The sequence below is a fragment of the Hemiscyllium ocellatum genome, chromosome 5 (assembly GCF_020745735.1).
Source record: "Hemiscyllium ocellatum isolate sHemOce1 chromosome 5, sHemOce1.pat.X.cur, whole genome shotgun sequence".
Classification (NCBI taxonomy): domain Eukaryota; kingdom Metazoa; phylum Chordata; class Chondrichthyes; order Orectolobiformes; family Hemiscylliidae; genus Hemiscyllium; species Hemiscyllium ocellatum.
Window position 1 is genome coordinate 25,631,638 of NC_083405.1, and position 22,355 is coordinate 25,653,992.

The 22,355-nt window shown below is 44.4% G+C and overlaps 1 protein-coding gene across 2 annotated transcripts; it reads right to left on the minus strand.

Annotated features, from left to right (window-relative positions):
* Positions 1-1,816: 1,816 nt before the first annotated feature.
* On the minus strand, positions 1,817-10,387 carry LOC132815635 (cytochrome c). Of its 2 annotated transcripts, none has more exons than XM_060824592.1 (3): positions 10,298-10,387; positions 8,140-8,321; positions 1,817-4,396 (listed from the first exon to the last, which is right to left on the minus strand). In XM_060824592.1, the coding sequence occupies exons 2-3, from the start codon at positions 8,306-8,308 to the stop codon at positions 4,248-4,250; spliced, it is 318 nt and encodes a 105-aa protein (XP_060680575.1). In that variant the 5' UTR covers positions 8,309-8,321; positions 10,298-10,387; the 3' UTR covers positions 1,817-4,247. The 2 variants fall into 2 exon arrangements, with proteins under 2 accessions (XP_060680575.1, XP_060680576.1); XM_060824593.1 differs by lacking the exon at positions 10,298-10,387 and adding an exon at positions 10,215-10,237.
* Positions 10,388-22,355: the final 11,968 nt, after the last annotated feature.

The following is a 22,355-nucleotide window of genomic DNA, read 5'->3' on the forward strand; positions in this document are numbered from 1 at the left end:
GAGGGCATGGACCAGGGTTGGGGGGGGAAGAAAGGGGAGGAGTCCAGAGACCCAAGGGGCAACTTTTTCCATGTTGAGGGTAGTATGTGTATAGAATGAGCTGCTAGAGGAACTGGGTACAATTGCAACATTTAAGCATGTGGATGGGAGGGGGTCGAGGGATATGGGCTGTGTGCTACTTATATGGACAACAAAATGCCTTCATTTCAGAAAAAAAATGGACACTTAAGGGACATAAATTGACAGGACCATGGGAATTCACAGAACAAATTAGATTACTTAGTGTGGAAACAGGCCCTTCGGCCCAACAAGTCCACACCGACCCGCAACCCACCCATACCCCTACATTTACCCCCTGCCTAACACTACAGACAATTTAGCATGGCCAATTCACCTGGCCCGCACATCTTTGGAATGTGGGAGGAAACCGGAGCACCCGGAGGAAACCCACGCAGACACGGGGAGAACGTGCAAACTCCACACAGTCAGTCGCCTGAGGCGGGAATTGAACCCGGATCTCTGGCGCTGTGAGGCAGCAGTGCTAACCACTGTGCCACCATGCCGCCCCAAATGACATTACTGTTTGGGGAAATAGTATGGTCCTAATGCACTCGGGGTGGGGGGGGGGGGGAATTATGGGCTCTGCTGGCTTTGTCTTGAAGGACACATCTTCCACAGCCTACCACATTAGATTACTTAGTGTGGAAACAGGCCCTTCGGCCCAACAAGTCCACACCGACCCGCCGAAGCGCAACCCACCCATACCCCTACATTCACCCCTTATCTAACTATGGGCAATTTAGCATGGCTAATTCACCTGACCTGCACATCTTTGGATTGTGGGAGGAAACCTGAGCACCCGGAGGAAACCCACGCAGACACGGGGAGAACGTGCAAACTCCACACAGTCACAGTCAGTCAGTCGCCCGAGTCGGGAATTGAACCCGGGTCTCAGGCGCTGTGAGGCAGCAGTGCTAACCACTGTGCCACCGTGCCGCCCACATATATGGGCAGGCCTAGGATGACAAAACTCATTTTATCAACTTTGCTCAAATTGAGAAGCTTAAAAACCCCACAAGAATCAGTACATTTCATTTGCTGACCTACTACCTAAGAGGGACTGTATTCATGCTGCTGGAAATCCAGAGAGATTCCATTCACTTCAGTTAAACTGACCACAGGGGAGGTTAAACCTCCCGAATTGGTCAGGAATTTTGGTTCAGTGGCAAACATTACCCCTTCACCAAATGAAATCCCAGGTAATTGCATGTGTATTAGAAGCCCATTGAAATATTCAAACATTTGCTAGCACCATAGGTTCAAACTGTTAGATGCAGAGCTGGGGGAAAAAAAGTGCACATAAGTGAAAGAATAAGATTAAACATCCATAGCACTCCACTTGAAAGTTTATTCATGGACACTTACAATAAACTGGCTATTTTGTTAGCCATTTCCTCTGTTTGAGCAAAAAAAAAATGTGGAAGCACAAAAGAGTGATGAGATCCAGTGGTCATAGTCACATTTTGAAACTGCTCTTGTTTTGCTCAAGATTTTGTACAGTAAAAATCCTCAACAGTAAAGGTCTAAAAGTGAGTCGAGCCAAAGCTGACAGATGACATTCTAGCCACTCCATTTTGATCATGACCATCTGAAACTAGATTTTTAGCCTCTATGCCAAAACAAAGCCTGCAATGGATCATTTTTAATTTACATACTAGATGTTTTGCAACATTAGAATTGTACTTCTGTACATTGACAGTGTGGAGACTTAGATACATGTTTAAGTCAATTACCATTAAAAACAACAATTAGCAAATTTGGATCAAATGTTTAATGTCCAATCATGAACAAAATTGAAACAAGTTCTGATAAATACACTGCTTTACAGAATGAAGTGTTAATCTATATTCATATTTGCAATGTTTATTCAATGAACCAGAGGTAAAGCATGAGCTTTTCCAGTTAGGCAGCTACATTCCAAGATCTGAAGCCCACCTAGTCCTCATACAAACTCATTTTGCTCAGCTGTTGGGAAATGCAAATTTACAAAGAGGGGAAAATTTGGCCAAATTAAATTGTTGAGTTAGTGTATGAAAGCATTCTTCATTGCCAGTTCATGAATGTTCAAATCTCCTTCAAGCTGCTGTATGCAATTTCAGGTAATTACAAGTATCTTACATCCTGTAATTTATATTGATCAAAAAAAATCAAATCACAAGTCCAGTTTTGCTTTGCTGAAATCCATTAAGTTTAAATACCAAATTTAATGTTGCAGATTAGAAATCCAAAACTAGTCTAACAAGGGATTGGACAAAAGCAGTAAAGGAATTTAGAAGTGAGACTATTTCAACTGGTACATAGTTAACACTGGCTACCTGTCCTTTCGCCTTGTGATTTGCACAAGCAGAACTTCCTACAATCCAGATCAGTGAAGAGAATCAAAGGTACTAAAAATGGCAAAAGGCTAATGCTTCACAATACAAAAAAAATGATCAAGCAGACCAGGGAGTCTTAGGGCACTCAGACCAGCAGCCCCCATTGTGATGTAATGTTTTGCCAAAAGCAGCAATGGATTTTCATTTGCATTCACTCAGTGTAAGAGTACACATCTGACATAGCATTTGGGGTTTTTAAACTCAGGTATTCAATTGTCCAAGTAGGTGCAATCAAAACTGGAGGTATCTGGACCTGAGCTGCTCACTATCTTTTGTGATTAAAAGATGATCAATGATAAAGTGACTAACCAAAATGTCTAAAACAAACTGCAATAAGTAAATTAGATGAACTGCTGATTTGCTTATTAAAAAGGTAAATTGAAATTGGATACTTATACTTTGTGATAAAAATCAGTGAATAAAATTTTAGTATTCAGGATGAGAAGTCAATGTAACTACTCAATCTGATTAGAGATAGAGAAATTGTGGAAAAATAAAGTGGACCAGTGATTGGTTCAGTGCCATAAGTGGTGACATTTAAAAATTGAACATACCACAGTACCATAGAAAGGGCCACTTGAGAATAAGCCTAGTCATTAGGAAGGGCACCTGGCATTAATATAATCAACAGCAATAATGCTAATGAGAAACAATCTATACATGCAAATGCAAATCAAAAATAAATCCAAAATGATTGATATGATTTTCCTATGAAATTTAGAAACCTGATTTGATGTAAAATATTCATAGCTGTTCAGCACAAGTCTAAAATAGATTAGAAGTGATAAGTTTAACCAAATATTAAGAAAGATACAAGTGTGGAATTCTGTTAGGTTCCCTGGCCTCTACCTGAAGAGTGTTAGTAGACAAGAAAACATACAACTCATTCAAAATCTAAGAATAAATGCCAATTTGGTGTCAAGAATAATGCAACTGGTAGCTCAAAGTTAAACTTAACATGTGCCGCACAAATTAATGTCAATTTTTTGTGATTGTGTAACTAAAAATTACAGTTCACCATTTGTGGCATCATCAGACAAAGATGTGCTCACATTAACACTTCAATCTCATGTTGCATCTTTAGAGCACTGAAGATGCTGGACAAATTAAAATAAATCCATCCTTTTTGACACAATATATACTTCTAAACCTGCCTTTGTTAACTGAACATTTTCCATGATGGAGGTGCCGGTGTTGGACTGGGGTGGACACCAGGCCATAATCCAATAGGTTTATTTGTAAGTACTAGCTTTCGGAGTGCTGCTGACAGCTACCCGATGACCAAGCAGCACTCTGAAAGAGTACTTACAAATAAAGCTATTGGATTTATAACCTTATGTTCAGGTTTTTAAACTTTGAAAATTTTCAACCATTATTGCTTGGAAGTCAAAATTGCCCATTTAAAAAAAGAGTAATACTTGTTCCAGAGACTGCCAATATATTCTGAGGGCAGTTGATTCAGCAGAACCAAGTTATAGCACTTAACTGGGAATTGTGGAAACCTGAGAAAATCCAATAAAATAGCATATTTACAAATCTTCCCAATCACCAATGACAATTATATTAGTGACAATGCAATGAAGAGAAAATGGTTCGACAGTCCCTTTTATTCTTACTAGTTGAAGGATCAATGATTTCCAAATTTAAAAATTGAACAGTGCAGTGTTACAGGGTGGTAGAGAATGCCAGAACTAGACACATGGTTAAAAACCATAGACCGTTAAAAATTCAACTGCAACATTAATACCAGAGGTTGCTCAATCAGGAGTCAAATCTAAACCGATCAATAAATAAGGCAACAGACTCTGTCAGTTATTTGGCTGTGGCAGATTTCAGATAAGCTATCAAGTCTTCACGTTCACTCTTCTTCTTGAGACCTGCAAAGATCATTTTTGTTCCTGGAATAAATTTCTTCGGATTTTGCAAGTAGGTGTCTAGTGTCTCCTCACTCCAGATAATACCTGGGAAGAAAACATAAGCACCATCTTCAAATGGAGGGCAAGTTTCTCCTTCCTGAAGGAAAACAGTTTGCTAAGCAAAGCGTTCCCAGTTGCTCAAATCTAAGCACAGGCCTTGTTGATCTAGGTCTTAGGAGGGAATGGAAGTACAACTGAAATTCAGTGTTCCTAGCCTAGGTGGTCATGGTCAAAGAAGTTATACTTTATTACCAGAAACTGCTGAAAAACATGACAAAGTTACTTAATTTCACAATCAAGGTTCAAGTTATAACATCCTGTAAATTAATCACTATTTATAGAAGGCAAACACAGGATACATTGTTTTATTCAATTAGCACACACACTCCCTCCCTATTTACAGAGGGCATTTCACCACAGAAAAACTAAACTAATGGAGTACTTCAAATATTGGAGAATTGCAGAGAGACAAAAGCAGAATAGATCTAAGAACAGAACAAAAAAAAGGGGAAATCTTAATGAGTTGGACTATAGACTTCAAGTTGAAGAAACATCAGGTACTGTATTTTAGCCTTAAACTCCAGCCCAGAGTCAAAAACCTGTTCCATGCAGAGCTCAACCAGCTTTTGAAAGTCAATTGTTAAGCAACCTCAAGTATACAAATATGACTTGACATCCTTCAAGATTTGGAAGGAGTCTTGAACTCAATGTTTGAGCACAATGCATTAGACTTTTGGGATGGAGTTCAAATGGTCAAGTTACTAGCCCATCTTATCATTTGCCCCTTTAACATCAGAACTTAGTGTTTTTTCACCATTCCACCTTTTAAAAAAAAGGAGTTAAATTTAACTAGATCAGACCAAAAATGTTTCATTAATCCAGTCTGTCTTAATTGGAAGACAAACCATACCTAGTGTTTAAAAGGATTTTTGTAGCCCAGTGATAGCATCTCTACCTTTGAGCTAGAAGGGGGCAAGTTCCAGCTGCCTCAGTGGTCATAACATTTAAACAAATTGATTGAAAACATCTAAAACTGGCCCTTAATGCCATACATTGGGCTTGTCTGGAAAATTAAATTCCATGTGATAATTAGTACAAAACTGGCCAAGAGATAAAGTTGCAATGAATTAAATTTCACAAAGGAACTCTAGAGTAATACTGAAACAAGGCTCAATCTGTTCTGGATATACATTTGCTTGGACTGGACACCAGCAACAGGGTATCATTTCAAAATTCATATTGCACTAACTTTGAAGTCTGCATCATTGGACTGGTGGTTCAGGAGTATGAAGAATTAGATTGATGAGCTGGATGTCCTCCTTTATCTTGGAGCATTCTCTTAATGTGATGTATAGCAGTATTTTCTGATATCAACCCTCAATTGCTCTCATCTTAACATTGCCAGTTAAGGAGTCCTTTGCAGAGACCATCTTCAAACACTTAACTAGATCTCTTAATTCATAACTTCTCACTCCACTTTCATTATATTACACCTGGATGCAATCATTCCAAGGCAGATACCTCCTGCCTGGGCTGCATTGTTGAGAGACACAGTAGTGATTAAATAACTATATAACAAACTATGCTAACAGAAATGGTAGTACTCTATTCGTTTGCTAAAGTTTTGTACCTGTCCAGTAGCTTAGTGACTTTTTACTGAAATGAACCCTGTGGTCCTTTAGTATAATTCTTAATGCAAAGATAGGTCCGAATTTCCACTACTGCGACTTTCCTCAGCATTCTAGGATGCATTCCACAGCTGTAAGATTGCAACATAACTTATTTTATTTGTGCAAAGCAGGTTCTTAGTCAGCACTTAAAGTGCAATTTCAATAAACACAAGGGGTGTATAACTAGTCTTTGGCTTCACAAACTCCGCTTAAGAAATCGTGAAAATTTCACCAATTATTAAAATTCCAGTCTTCACTTCAAGTGCTTTAAGCACTGAGGAAGTGCTGCACAAAATAAAGAGGCAAGACATTAGTGACAATGTATTTGCATGGATCAAGGATTGGTCAACTAACAGGGAGCAAAGAGTGGAGATAAATGAGTGCTTTGCTGGTTAGCAGCAGTTAGTGGTGTGCCTCAGGGATCAGGGTTGGGACTGAAATTATTCACAATTTCAGATTATTTGGAGTTGTGGACATGGTGTCATCTGCTAATTTTGACACAAAGACAGCAAAGTGTGCAAGGGATTGAGAAACTTTGCAAAGGGACATTGTTTGAGTGGACAAAGGTCTGGCAGATGGAGTAAGTTTGTAAATGTGAAGTCATCTATTTTGGTAGGAACAAAGGACTATTACTTGAATGGTAAAAATTGCATGTTTCTATATAGAGGCACCTGGGTGTCCCTGTGCATGAATCAGAGGCAGGTCTGCAGGTACAACATGTAATTATGAAATTTTGTCCTTCATTGCTCAAGGGATTGAGGTGATGTTGCAGCTGCACAGGGCGAGAGCACATCTGGAGTACTGTATGCAGTTTTATTCTCCTTTAGGACATATGGTACTAGAGGGGGTGCAGAAAAGGTTCACGAGGTTGATTGCAGAATTGAGGGGGGAGGTTGGCTTATGAAGAGAGAATAGACTGGGATTATATTCACGAATTTAGAATGAAGGGATCTTATAGAACAGAAAATTATGAAGAGATAGATAAGATAGAAGTAGACAACATGTTTCCACTGGCAGGTAAAACTAGAACAGGAGGGCATCATCTCAAAGTCAGTGGGATAAGATTTAGGACTGAATTGAGGGGAAACTTCACCCAGACAATTGTGAACCTATGAAATTCCCTGCCCACGAAGTGACTGAGGCTTCCTTAGTGTATAAGCCAAGGCTGAACAATTTTGGAGAAAAAAAAAGGTTATGGAGAGAGGGTGGGTAAGTGGAGTGAGGCCACAAAAAGATCAGCTACAATCTACTGAATGGTAGAGCAGGCTCAAAGGCCCAGATGGCCTACTCTTGCTCCTAGTTCTTGTGCCATGTTCCTTGACTTTAGGAGAGTGAATTGCCTAAGACCATCTTCAGTCCCAAGATGGTCAGCTCAATTTCATTATTACCTATAGAACCTGCTCATAGGCAAGATTCAAACTGACTGTTTGAAACTTAAGTCAGAGATAGGATTGAAGTGCTTCTGACCACTAAGCTAGGCTAACAGTTGTTTCCAATTAGTTGATAGCAATATTTTACTGGTATCATCAATACAAGACCAGCAAATGATTGCTACCAAAGTAATCTAGTTACTTAGTATTTTCTGCCTTCAGATGCAGCCAGATGAGAAATGTGCCACATTCAGAGTTTGGAATCACATGAGTGAATAGGCCAAATCTAGACAGAGATGGAGGAAAGCCCAAGACAAGTAAATTGGTGATGAACTGGAGTAAGCCAACAGGTCTACTCATTTTTTTCCCCACTATCCAATGTGACCTATCAGGTTAAAACTTCAGGTAAGCAAAGTCAATTTGCAGGTTTTGCTTGCTACACAGTCTTAAAACATTTGCTCATCTCAATCTTAAATCATTTTTGGAAGAGCATTAAGCAAACTTAGTTTTGCAGATTTGCTTAATGTTGTGGTAAAAATTTTAATTAACCACCCATGTTATGTCTGAATTACACTGTTTACTGAAGAGAATTATTCAACTTGACATTTCCAAATCCTTTGGAAAGGTGAAGCCCCACTTAAGCTATTAAGCTACCTTCAAGCCATGTTATTTATGCAACTATAGATTCAATATTCACAAGTTGAAGAGTTAAAGTTACTCTCAGGTATCATTAAAAAAAGTTACACACCTTTGTTTTTGTTTGCATCAGTATAAGAAAATCCTTCAGCTTGTCCAGTCTTGCGTCCAAATAAACCACATAGATTTGGCCCAGTCTTGTGCTTGCCTCCACACTCAACCGTGTGACATTGTGCACACTTCTGGATAAAGACCTTCTTGCCCTTCTCTACATCACCCATTTTGCTTCAGTTGCTTAGAGGGAAGCAAAGGCAAGCGAAACATTAGGCTTCAGCACTCATTTACTAAGTTTCACAAAACATCTATAGCACCACCTTCAATTTATGGATATTTAACCATAAAAAGCACTGCATGTAAACATGTTGCTTTCTAAACAGTATTAGTGTACTAAGAGCATAAAGCCTACCTACAAACACCAATAATTAAATCTTAGTGCTTTGAAGCAGCCAGTCTATAGCTCAAAAAAAGGTGTCAAAAATACATGAACATAAATCTGAAGCACAAACTAAGTTAAAACAAAGCAGAAAGCAGCTGGTCAAACTTTACATTGAGACCTTCATTTTGAACCAAGAGTTAATGCATATTAGCATCAAAGATAAGCGATAGGGACTTTGTGCACTTAGCCAACAGCAACCCATGCTATAGAGGAACTACATTCATGGAAGACTGGAAGAAAGACTGTCCAGAAGAGTTTTGGAGCAGTTAAATCCTAGTAACAAACAGTCTCAGCAAGTGCCCAAGGAAGGTCAGAAAGACAAAGTTGAAATAGATCAACTGAATTAAAACAGAACCTTATCCCAAGGTCAAGCAGAACGGAAAAAGTCTGAAATTCCACTTCATAACTGCCACACTATGAACTGTGGCATGGTCAGAGACAACATCTACTGATCTCGTACAGAAGGCAAAATCAGATCCTCCTGAACAATTTCAGGAGTGCAGAAACAGGTAGGAAGAGTTTGGTGAAAGACTAACTCAGCATGGAGGTCATGTAACCGAGTCCCATTCAGCATTAACAGGATTTCAAGAAGCCTTCTTCCGTCCCCACCACTTTTAAACTTTCCATCAACTTAAATCATTTTTACGGGAAACCACCGGCTCGTCCTGAGTCATAATTTCATCACTGGTGTGCGCGTCTGCTCCACCTATTCCGAGCTGCGAGGCGGAGAGTGTGTGTGTGTCAAGGACAAACCGGAGATCGCACTAAATCTGGAGACAAGACTGACGAGTTTACTTTAAATTTAAAGAAAAAGAGTAGGGACAGAGAGAGAGCCCACAGGCAGTTTAAAAAAAAAGGAAAGGGAAATAGACGAGGGGAGGTTGCAGTCCCCCCTCCTGCGCTCGGGGGGGAGAGATGATAGCGATTCTGGGAACCCCGGGGAGGCAGTTAAGACCGAAACTGATAGCAGGAGGAAAAAAAGAGAGGACTGCAGACGCTGGAGATCAGAGTTTTAAAGATGTGTTGCTGGAAAAACGCAGCAGTATAAGAAAATCCTTCAGCTTGTCCAGTCTTGCGTCCAAAATAAACCACACAGATTTGGCCCAGTCTTGTGCTTGCCTCCACAGTCAGCCGTGTGACATTGTGCACACTCCGGGATAAAGACCTGCTTGCCCTTCTCTACATCACCCATTTCGCTTCAGTTGCTTAGAGGGAGGGAGAGCAAAGGAGCAGGAGAAGCGAGGTGTCGGGTATAATCCTGAGGAAGGGCTCATGCCCGAAACGTCGACTCTCCTGCTCCTTGGATGCTGCCTGACCCTGCGGCGCCTTTCCAGCGAGACTGAGAGAGAGGGTCACACACACACACACACCCCCCACAGGGCTGTATGTGGAGACCCACGGGAGTCAGATAATGTGACCTGAAGCTCGGAGCGGTGTCTGGCCCGACCCCCCCGGGATCAGGGCTGACTGAGATCCCCCCCCCCACTCCCCTGTAGGAGATGTTCAGTGACACTCGGCCTGGCGCTGCCCCCAGGCTCAGGGACACACACAGTGGGGGGGTAAAGGGAAGGGTGCAGCCACGTTGCTGGGTCAGAGTCATGGCCCGGGGCACCGGCTCCCCCTGTGAGATTGCCGGCCCCCCCCGCCCCGCGGGAAGGTCAACCCGGTGAAGGGCCGAGCGGACAGCTCACCCCGAGAAACAACCGCCGGGATTGGGAGGCAGGAGAGCCCCCCCCCCGCCGCCGCACCGAGGCCTACCGCCTCACCCACCTACCTTCCTTCCCGCACTCAAGGTCGTCCCTCGCGCCGGCCGCGTTCCGGGTTTTATCCGCGGCAGCCAAGAGTGGGTGAGAGCGCACGGGAAGTCCCGCCTCCCCCGCCCGCTCATTGCACGTCGCGACCAGCCGCGGCGCCGTCCCCGCCGCCGATTGGTCGACAGCGCTGTCAAATGGCACGGCTCCTCAACCCCCCCCCCCTCCCGTACACGCGCGCACATCAGGGTTAGGGTGATCGCCCGGACCACAATGCATCGCCCGCGCTGACGTTGTCTTACGTCAGGAGATCACTGGAGAGGGGTGTGGAGAACAGACTCAGTTTCATTTGTGTGCACTATGCGCTGTTAAAGGGCCCTCTCCAACTGCACATACTCTGTTCAAGGGCAATCCGTAAATGAATGCACCATGCACTGTTCAAGGGCTATCTCCAGCTGAATGCACTATGCAGTGTTAAAGGGCAAACTCCAACTGCATAGACTGTACCCTGTTCAAGGGCAATCTCCAACTGAATGCACCCTGCACTGTTAAAGGTCAATCTCCATCTGAAGGCATTATTCACTGTTAAAGGGCAATCTTCAACTGCATACGCTGTACCCTGTTAAAGGGCAATCTCCATCTGAATGCACGATTTTTTTAAATTTCAAAAATATACTTTATTCATAAAATACTTTGATGGTCTGTACAGTTGGACATGCCATACATATGTAAACATTCCGAGGTTTGCATTCCGAAACAGAGTAATCATTCCTCATTACAGGTCTGTACGATTACATTTTTAGCTGAGGCGTCAGCAGAGCTCAAATGATTGCATGGGTCCCCTGTTCTTCTTTAGGCAGGCAGATGTTACACGGTGGTCTTTCCCCACCGTGTCTTGGCAGCAGCTGCCCCAAGCTTCATTGTGTCCCTCAACACGTAGTCCTGGATCTTGGAATGTGCCAGTCTGCAACACTCAGTCAGGGTCAATTCCTTCAGCTGGAAGATCAGCAGGTTTCAGACCGACAGAGAGCGTCCTTCACCGAGTTGCTGATCCTCCAGGCACAGTTGATGTTCGTCTCAGTGTGTGTCCCAGGGAACAGGTCGTAGAGCATGGAGTACCAGGTCACTGCGCTGCTCGGGGCGAACCTCGACAAACACCACTGCATTCCTCTCCAGACTTCTTCTGTGTGGACATATTCCAGAAGGAGGTGTGTGACAGTCTCTTCCCCCTGCAGCCAGGCAGAGTCCTTCTCACCACCAGCCAAGCCATGTCTTGGAGCTTGTTGGAAAGTTCTGGTGATGAGGCATTCTGCCAAACGGCTTTGACAGTCTGCTCAGGGAACCACTCGATAGGATCCGCCCTCTCCTTTTTCCAAAGGGTCTCAAGGACACTACATGCTGACCACTTCCTGATGGACTTGTGGTCAAAGGTGTTTTTCTTCATAAACTTCTCCACGAAGGACAGGTGATACGGAACGGTCCTACTACTCAGAGCATTCCACGGCAGCGAGGCCAGGCCCATCCTTTGCAACACCGGGGACAGGTAGAACCTCAGTACGTAGTGACACTTGGTGTTTGCATACCGGGGATCTACGCACAGCTTGATGCAACCACACACAAAGGTGGCCATCAGGTGAGGCGGACATTGGGTGTATTTTTTCCCCCCATTGCTCAGATCTTTATACAGCGAGTCCCTTCGGACCCGATCCAACTTTGATCTCCATATAAACTGGAAGATGGCCCAGGTGACTGCAGCAGCACAGGTTCTGGGAATAGGCCAGACCTGTGCCACATGTAACAGCACTGACAGTGCCTCACACCTGATGACCAGGTTTTTTCCCGCGAATGGAGAGCGACCGTAGCTTACATCTGCCCAGTTTCTGCCTCACTTTGCTGATACGCTCCTCCCAAGACTTGGTGCACGCCCCAGCCCCCCCCGAATCAAATACCCAGTGCCTTCAGGTGGTTGGTCCTGACGGTGAAGGGGATCGAGGATTGGTCGGCCCAGTTCCCGAAGAGCATGGCCTCGCTCTTGCCTCGGTTTACCTTGGTCCCCGAGGCCCATTCGAACTGGTCACATATACACATGAGTCTGTGCACGGATAGCAGATCCGAGCAGAAAACAGCGATGTCATCCATGTACAGGGAGCCCTTAACCTGCAGGCCTCGCTGTCAGGAATAGTCACCCCTCTCAGGCTCGCATCCTTCCTGATGGACTTGGCAAATGGCTCTATGCAGCACACAAACAAGGCAGGAGAGAGAGGGCATCCCTGCCTGACTCCAGGTCTGACTGGGAAGCTATCTGATTCCCACCCATTGATTAAGACTGCCCTGACAATGTTCATATAGAGCAGTCTGATCCAATTGCAGATTCCCTCCCCAAAGCCCATTTTGGAGAGAACATCTCTCATATACCTGTGTGATAACCTGTCAAAGGCTTTCTCCTGGTCCAGGCTGATCAGGCAGGTGTCCAACCCTCTGCCCTGCACGTAGGCGATCATATCCCTGAGGAGTGCGAGACTCTCAGCGATCTTCCTGCCCGGTACAGCACAGGTTTGGTCACTGACCCCAGATCAGACCTGACCCGGTTAGTGATTATCTTTGACAGAATTTTGTAATCCGCGTTCAACGGTGAGATCGGTCTCCAATTTTTGAGTTCCTCCCTCTCCCCCGTCCGCTTGTAGATGAGGGTGATGATGCCTTTCCTCATGGATTCACTCATAGTACCTGCCCGAAGCATACTGACATACACCTCCGGCAGGTCCTGACCAATCAAGTCCCACAGAGCGGAATAGAGCTCGACCGGTAAGCCGTCGCTTCCGGGAGTTTTATTCTTTTCGAAGGACTGGAGGGCCTTGGTCAGCTCGTCCAGAGATAGCGGCTGGTCCAGCCTCTCATGTGTTTTGTCATCTAAGACCTCGAATGCATGATGCACTGTTCAAGGACAATGTCTATCTATTTACGCTATACTCTATTAAACAGCAATCCCCATATATAAATATATATTACATACTAATACAGGGCAATCTCCACCTACATATATTATACATTGATACAGGAGTACCTCCATCTATGTACACTGTACAATGGAGGGGAATCACCATCTATCCGCCATATACCGATATAAGGTAACTGGCATGCATATGCTGTCGCATTACTGAAAGACTATTCAGGTCGTGCACTTTTCTTTGGTTATCCAAACATACCCCAACTAAGTCCACCACACTATGCTAATTATGCCCAGTGAGAGCAGCTCCATAGCATAGCCATGGAGACAGAGAGATGTACAGCACAGAAACAGATCCTTCGGTCCAGCTCATCCATGCCCATCAGATATCCTAAATCTAGTCCATTTAACAGCGCAGCTCATATCCCTCTAAAACCCTTACTATTCATATATCCATCCAGATGCCTTGTAAATGTTGTAATTGTACCAGTCTCCTACACTTCCCTAGTTGCTCCTTAAGTCCCTTTTAAATCTCTCCCTTCTTATGCTAACCTATGCCAGCTAGTTCTGGACTCCCCCACCACAGGAAAAAGACCTTATCAATTTACCCTAACCATGCCCCTCATGATTTTTTAACCTCTATGAGGTCAATCCTCAGACTCTGAAGATCAAAGGCAAATGGCCGGGGTCTATTCAGTTGAGAGGCCATGTTGTGGCTGTACAGTTCATTGATGAGGCCACTTTTGGAATATTGTGCGCAATTTTGGTCTTCCTGCTATTGGAAAGATGTTGTGAAACTTGAAAGGGTTCAGAAAAGATTTACAAGGATGTTGCCAGGCTTGGAGGGCTTGAGCTATAGGGCAAGGCTGAATAAACTGGAGCTATTTTCATTGAGCATCAGAGGCAGAGGGGTGACCTTACAGAGGTTTTTAAATTGATGAAGGGTAAATAGGCAATGTATTTTCCCTGAAGTGGGGGAATCCAGAACTAGAAGACATAGGTTTAGGAAGAGAGGGGAAAGATTTAAAACAGACCTAATGGGCAATGATTCCACGCAGAGGGTGGTGCATATATGGAATGACCTGCCAGTGGAAGCAGCAGATGCTGGTACAATTACAACATCTAAAAAGCATCTGGATAGGTATATGAATAGCAAATTGAGAAGGATATGGGCCAAATGCTGGCAAATGGGACTAGACTTGTTTAGAATATCTGCTTGGCATGGATAAGTTGCACTGAAGGTTCTGTTTCTGTGCTGTTCATCCCTATGACTCTATGAAAACTTGCCCACCACCAATGTCAGGGTCACCAGTCTATAGTGCCATGGTGTTTCTTTACTACTTTTCTTAAACAGTGGCACCACATTAGCCAACCTCCAGTCTTCTGGCACCTCACCTGTGGCTATCAATGATACAAATATCTCAGCAAGGGGCCCAGCAATCCCCTCCCTAGCTTTCCATGCTGTTCTAGGACATCTTTTAGATCAGAGTGGTGCTGGAAAAGCGCAGCAGGTCAGGTAGCATCCGAGGAGCAGGAAAATCGACCTTTTGGCCAAAAGCCCTTCATCAGGAATAGAGGCAGGAAGCCTCCAGGGTGGAGACATAAATGGGGGGGGGGGGCGCTGGGGAGAAGGTAGCAAAGAGTACAGTAGGTGAATGGGGGTGGGGACAGAGGTGATAGATCAGAGAGGAGGGTGGGGGAAGGTAGCAAAGAGTACAATAGGTGAATGGGAGTGGGGCTGGAGGTGATAGGTCAGATGGGAAAGTGGAGTGGATAGGTGGGAAGGGACATTGGTAGGTAGGACAGGTCATGAGGACAGTGCTGATCAAGTCCTGAGGATTTATCCACCTTTATGCATTTTAGGATATCCAGCACCTCCTCCTCTGGTAGTAACTATTTCCCTACATTTGATATATTCCACTTCTTCTCCACAGTAAACACTGATGCAAAATATTTGTCTTCCCCATCTCCTATGGTTCCACACATAGGCTGCCTTGCTGACCTTTGAGGGGCCCTTTTCTCTGCTTCGTTACCCTTTTGTCCTGAATGTATTTGTAGAATTCTTTGGATTCTTCTTCACCCTATTTGCCAAAAGTGTCTCATGTCCCCTTTTTGCCCTGCGGATTTCCCTATTAAGTATACTCCTACTGCCTTTATACTCTTCTGAAGATTTATTTGATCTCTGCTGAATATACTTGACATGTGCTTTCTTCTTTTTCTTGACCTAGGCAATTTCTCTAGTCATCCAACATTCTCTACACTCAACAGCCTTGCCTTTCACTGTAACAGGAACTTACTGTCTCTGGACTCTCGTCACATTTTTGATGACTTCCCATTTTTCAGCTCTCACTTTACCTGCGAACATCTGCTGATCAACTTTTGAAAGTTCTTGCCTAAGGCCGTCAAAATTGGCCTTCCTCCAATTTTGAACTGTAACTTTTAGGTCCAGTCTATCCTTTTCCATCACTATTTTAACACCAATAGAATTATAGTCGCTCACCCCAAAGTGCTCCCCCACTGACACCACGGTCAATTGTCCTGCCTTATTTCCCAAGAGTAGGTCAAGTTTTGCACCTTCTCTCATAGGTACATCCACATACTGAATCAGAAATGGTGTGTTGCACACTTAACATATTCCCTTTCATTCAAACCCATAACACTATGGCAGTCCCAGACTATATTTGGAAAGTTAAAATCCCCTACCATACCCACCCTATTATTCTTACAGATAATTGAGATCTCCTTACAAATTTGTTTCTTAGTTTCCCTCTGATTATTGGGGGGGGGGGGAGGGGGCTGTCTATAGTACAATCCCAATAAGGTGATCATCCCTTTTTTATTTCTCAGTTCCATCCAAATAACTTCCCTGGACATATTCCCTAAGTACAGCCATAATGTTATCCCTTATCAAAAACGTCACCCCTTCCCATCCTGTTTTTCTCCTTCCTATCCTCCCTCTAGCATTTGTATCCAGGAAGATTAAGCTGCAAGTCCTGTCCATCCCTGAGCCACATCTCTGTAATTTTTATGATATCTTAGTTCCATATTCCTAATCATGCCCTGAATTCATCTGCCTTCCCTGTTAGGCCTCCTGCATTGATATAAATGCAGTTTAATTTATCATTCCTACCTTGTTCTCTGCTTTGTTCCTGCCTGCCCTGACTGTTTGACTTGCTCCCTTTCCCAACTGTACCAGTCTCAGATTGATCTCTTTCCTCAATGTTTCCCTGAGTTCCCCCACCCCCTCCCCACCACCACCACCTTACTAGTTTAAATCCTCCCAGGCAGCTTTAGCAAATCTCCCTGCCAGTATATAAGTCCCCTTCCAGTTCAGGTGCAATCTGTCCTTCTTGTACAGGTTACTTCTACCTCAGAACAGATTCCAATGATCCAAAAATGTGAACCCTTCTCCCCTGCACCAGCTCCTCAGCCATGCATCTGTTCCATCCTCCAATTCCTACCCTCACTAGCTCGTAGTACATGGAGTAATCCAGGTATTACTACCCTCAAGGACCTCCTTTTTAACTTCCTATGTTCTGCCCTCAGAATTTCATCCTTTTCCCTTCCTATGTCATTGGTATCAATGTGTACAATGACCTCCTGCTGGTCCCTCTCCCCTTTGAAAATATTCTGCACTCTGTCCGAGATATCCTTGATCTTGGCACCAGGGAGGCAACACACCATTTTGATTTCTGGCTGTCAACCGCAGAAACGTCTGTCTGTTCCTCTGACTAGAGAGTCCCCTATCACAATCAATCACTTGGAACCTGATGTACCCCTCATTACATTAGAGCCAGCTTCAGTTCCAGAAACTTGGCTGTTTGTGCTAGATTGGGAGAAAGAGAGGATGCTGGAGATTAGAGTCAAAGAGTGTGGTGCTGGAAAAGCACAGCCAGTCAGGCTGCATCTGAGGAGCAGGAGAATCGACATTGCAGGCATAAGCCTTTCATCAGGAATGAAGTTTGTGGGCCAAGAAGGCTGAAAGATAAATGGGAGAGGGGTGGGGCTCATGGAAAGATCCCTTGAGAGTCCATCACCCTCTATAATTTCCCAAACAGCAGACTTGTTTGAGATGGGGATAGCCACAGGAGACTCCTGCATTACCTGCCTACCTCTCCTACCTTTCCTGGAGGTAACCCACCTACCTGACTGTATCTGTGGTTTTTCTCCCCTCCTATAACTGCCATCTATCACAAGATTGTTCCAGAACTTTAATGCTCTTACAAAACAGGACTTTGGTTACACAAGAACAAAGTAGTGACCCCTTTGATCAGTCCTGTCTGGGACAGATGCACTTATACCAATAAATTGGGAAAGATGAGGTTAATTAGATTTTATCCTCATATCAGTTCTTTCGCCTAAAGCAGACTCAATCTGACAGATTTGTCCTTGAGAATGTTTGATAGTGTCACTGCATGATTTTTATAATGGACTTTGAAGCCTCCCCTCTTCCAAAGTATATTCTGATTTCTTGCTCACTGCTTCTTCCAAATGCTGTTCAACATTGATTTATTAGCTGAGGGAGTGTGGAAAGGGCAAATTATCAGGAGGCGTGCCTTCATTCAACAAGACATCAAAAGTTTGGAGACAATGCTGTGGCCTCACAGAGCCACTTTCTCATAATAGTAGTTTCTCCAGCTAGTGGGACATATAGCAAATTTCCTTTCCTAAAAGACATTCGTGAAGTACCTAAGTTCTATGATGACCATTACAATGACCATTATATAAATCCAGAATTATTTAATTGTACTTAACTTATCCACCTACTGTGATAAGATTTGATCTCACATCACCACAGCATTACTTTCAGCTACCAAATTACTTGTCTAGTAATGTAACTGTTATGCTTCGGTTACCAATTCTCCAAGACAGCAACATATTGAGCAATTGAGTTTCTCCAGCACCTTCTGTTTTTACTTCAGATGTCCAGCAGCTGCAGGATATTCAACAACCATTTATTGCTTCTAATGCATGACAGGTAATGATATCAATTGCATATTTTGTATAATTTTACTTCATGGTGCTGAACTATGTTTTGAACTGTATCTCACCATTCATGGGGGAATCTCCCTTTCCAACACTAGACTATCTTCCAGCATTAGACAATTTTGTATATATTGTCAAATCTTTACAGCATCTCAATATTAATATCTAATGGCACCTGGTGACCCTCGTGGAATAATTTCAGCTTTAAACCTTATTAATATTGCAGAACTGTCTTAGAACATTTGCTCATTTCGTGTGCAATTTCTCAACTTTGCTGTTCTTGAGGAGCTCTCAATGTTAGAAAAATTCCATGGAACACTGGTAACCCAGCACAATATTTTTTCCAGCATTTGCAGTATTTTGCTTTCATGTGCATACCTTAAAAACATTATGGTTTCCCCCCTCTTTACAGCTAGAATTCAAAATAGCAATATCTTATTGTGGAAGGAGAATAAAGTTATATAATAAGGAGATTGCATGCAATCCCATGCAATGACAATGAGTCACTCATGTTGGTTTAAACATGTGACTGACTGTTAATGTCATTGATGATTGATGAAGCTTTGTTTTATTAATTCACAGAATGTAGGATCATTGGCACACTACTAATTATATCTGTCCGTAATTAATCTTGAGAAAATAATGGAAACTTGCTTTCTTAACAACTGATGAACTTTTGGTGGACAGTTAGGAATGAACCACTTTGTCAAAGATCTGGAATTATTTATATTCCAGACCAGATAAGGATCCCAAACCTCCTTCCTTAGAGGACAGTAGTGAAAGATGTGTTTCTTTGACCACCTCATAGTTTCATGTTGATCGCCACTGATGCTAACATTAGTCTACTTGTTTTTATTTGTATTCCAGATTTAGTTAAATAACTTTAATTTAAAACATCCAGTTGCTGTTGTGGTATTTGAGCTGAGATGCTGGATTTAATGCTGATACTCACCAAAGGACCTGAAAACAGAGTGTGAACCTGGTTTGGAGGTCTGTGGGACTCAGGGCTGCACCCTTTAAGGAATTGCTGCCTTCCCCAAGAGCTTTCAGACCAACCAGATGACTGAAAGCTCAGTGACCTCAGCAGCACCACTGCTATCAGTGGCCATGACTGAACATGTGGACTCACGACCAGCTAACTGGAGTTGAAACAACTGATATCCTATCGCTAAGTCACCCTTAATTGACACATGGAAAATCTTTAACACTGATCCAGCTCCCTCAGAGCCAGCTCTCAGAGTGAACAGAAACACTGACGCTCCTGTTTTTTAAAAAAAAATTATTAAACAATTCACAGTTTACAAAACAGTTAACATTTACAGCTGTATACAGAGAAACAGCAATTTTACAAGGGAGAGGGACAGCAAAGCCAGGCCCCAAACCCTACTGTTCAACCAGTTTTCAGGGAAATGAGGACAAACCTCAAATCCCAGTTTCAATCATTACAAACAGTAACAATGACATTTGTACATACAAGACAGTCTAATTACATAAAAACCAGTGCATACAATACAGACCCCCAGAAAACCCAGCAAGCACCCTCGTCCCTCCCGCCTTCCGGCCACTCTAAGGCAGCCCGCCCCTAGACACATTTCTGGTTCTCTGTCCACCCCTTATTTTTGGGTGTGTGTGTGCAGGTGTGAGACACAGTGAGAGACACAAGGTGCACAAATCTTTATTTAATTTCCACCACCAGGAAGAAAGGAAACACCCGAGTGGCCTGTGACAAGCAGTGCCCTTCACATCAAAGGGCAATGCTGTGTGATCAAACAGTGAAGGGGAGGGCAGGGACTAAATCAAAATAGAGTTGGAGGGGGAAATGATGCACTCCACTCCCTGCGGCGCCCACCTCTCCCTGAACAACTCCAGGGTGTTGGTGGACACCGCGTGCTCCTTCTCCAAGGACACCCGGGCCCTAACGTAACCGCGGAAGAGGGGCAGGCAGTCGGCCCTAACGACCCCCTCCACGGCCCGCTGCCTGGACCTGTTTATGGCCAGTTTTGCCAGGCCCAGGAGCAGGCCCACGAGGAGGTCTTCAGACCTGCCCTCCCTCCTCCGTACCGGCTGCCCGAAGATCAGGAGCGTGGGACTGAAGTGCAACCAAAAGCAGAGGAGAAGGTTTTTCAGAAAATCAAAGAGGGAATGCAAACGCCCACACCCAACATACACATGGTCCACGGACTCCACAGCACCACAGAACAAGCAGTTGGGCTGGGAATCCGTGAACCACCGCAATCTGCGGTTGCAGGGGACTGCTGCATGCAGCACCCTCCACCCCAGATCCCGAGAAAGGGGAAGGACTCCTGCATTGAGGGCCCTCCACTGGGGATCCCCACCGCCCGGTAGCAAATGGGAACGCCAAGGCGTGTCCGGACGGTGGATGAGGGAGAAGAGGTGGACAGTGTGCAGCAGCAGTCGGTGTAGGACCCGCCTTTTTACGTCCTTGAAGGGGACAAAACTAAAATTCCGGAGGCAGCTCAGGTTGTGGGGCACAGGCTTCCGTGGGAAGTACGGGACCTTGGGGAGCACTCCTGTTTATTTTTTTTCTTTTTTTTATTATTATATTTTCTTGCACAGGTGCACACCCTCTCACTGATCCAGCACTCAAGCAAGGGAAAACACCTGAGTGGTCCAGTGACAAAGCAGTGCCCTTCACATCAAAGGGCAATGCTGTGTGATCAAACAGTGAAGGGGGAATCTTCTGTTTATTCTTTTTTCTCTCTTTTTTTTCCAATTAACCCCTACAGTACTGCCTAACTGTGGTAGTGCTTATGTTTTCCCCAACGTCCATGGTGTGTGTGTGCAGGTGTGAGAGACAGTGAGAGACAACGGTCTCGTTTATTTTTTTTCTTTTTTCTTCATTTTTTCTTTTTTTTCTTTTTTTTATTAACCCCCCCCCCCCCCACACTACCGCCTAACTGTGGTAGTGCTTATTTTTCCTCAGCACCCATGATGTGTGTGTGCAGGTGTGAGACACAGTGAGAGACACAAAGTGCACAAATCTTTATTCAATTTCCACCACCAGGAAGAAAGGAAACACCCGAGTGGCCTGTGACAAGCAGTGCCCTTCACATCAAAGGGCAATGCTGTGTGATCAAACAGTGAAGGGGAGGGCAGGGATTACATCAAAATAGAGTTGGAGGGGGAAATGATGCACTCCACTCCCTGCGGCGCCCACTTCTCCCTGAACAACTCCAGGGTGTTGGTGGACACCGCGTGCTCCTTCTCCAAGGACACCCGGGCTCTAACGTAACCGCGGAAGAGGGGCAGGCAGTCGGCCCTGACAACCCCCTCCACGGCCCGCTGCCTGGACCTGTTTATGGCCAGTTTGGCCAGGCCCAGGAGCAGACCCATGAGGAGGTCTTCAGACCTGCCCTCCCTCCTCCGCACCGGGTGCCCAAAGATCAGGAGCGTGGGACTGAAGTGCAACCAGAAGCAGAGGAGGAGATTTTTCAGAAAATCAAAAAGGGAGTGCAAACGCCCACACCCAATATACACATGGTCCACAGACTCCACAGCACCACAGAACAAGCAGTTGGGCTGGGAGTCCGTGAACCACCGCAATCTGCAGTTGCAGGGGACTGCTGTGTGCAGCACCCTCCACCCCAGATCCCCGAGAGAAAGGGGGAGGACTCCCGCGTAGAGGGCCCTCCACTGGGGATCCCCAGCGTCCGGTGGCAAATGGGCACGCCAAGGCGTATCCGGACGGTGGATGAGGGAGAAGAGGTGGACGGTGTGCAGCAGTAGTCGATATAGGACCCACCTTTCTACGTCCTTAATTGGGACAAAACTAAAATTCCGGAGGCAGCTCAGGTTGTGGGGCACAGGGTCCCGCGGGAAGTACGGGACCTTGGGGAGCACTCCTGTTTATTTTATTTTTTTCTTTTTTTCTTTTTTTTCTTTTTTGTGACAAGCAGTGCCCTTCACATCAAAGGGCAATCTTAATCTGATTATATTTTTTTCTTTTTTTTATTTTTTAAATTAACCCCCACACTACCACCTAGTGCGGTAGTGCTTATTTTTTCCCCAGCACCCATGGTGTGTGTGTGTGTGCAGGTGTGAGACACAAAGTGCACAAACCTTTATTTAATTTTCACCACCAGGAAAATAGGAAAACACCCAAGTGGCCTGTGACAAGCAGTGCCCTT

Excerpts from the sequence above, each read along its gene's own strand:
- LOC132815635 (XM_060824592.1), bottom strand. The coding sequence starts at position 8,308 with ATGGGTGATGTAGAGAAGGGCAAGAAGGTCTTTATCCAGAAGTGTGCA. Across the intron at positions 4,397-8,139 it reads TGATGCAAACAAAAACAAAG|GTATTATCTGGAGTGAGGAG; the intron begins GTGTGTAACTTT and ends TTTTCTTCCCAG.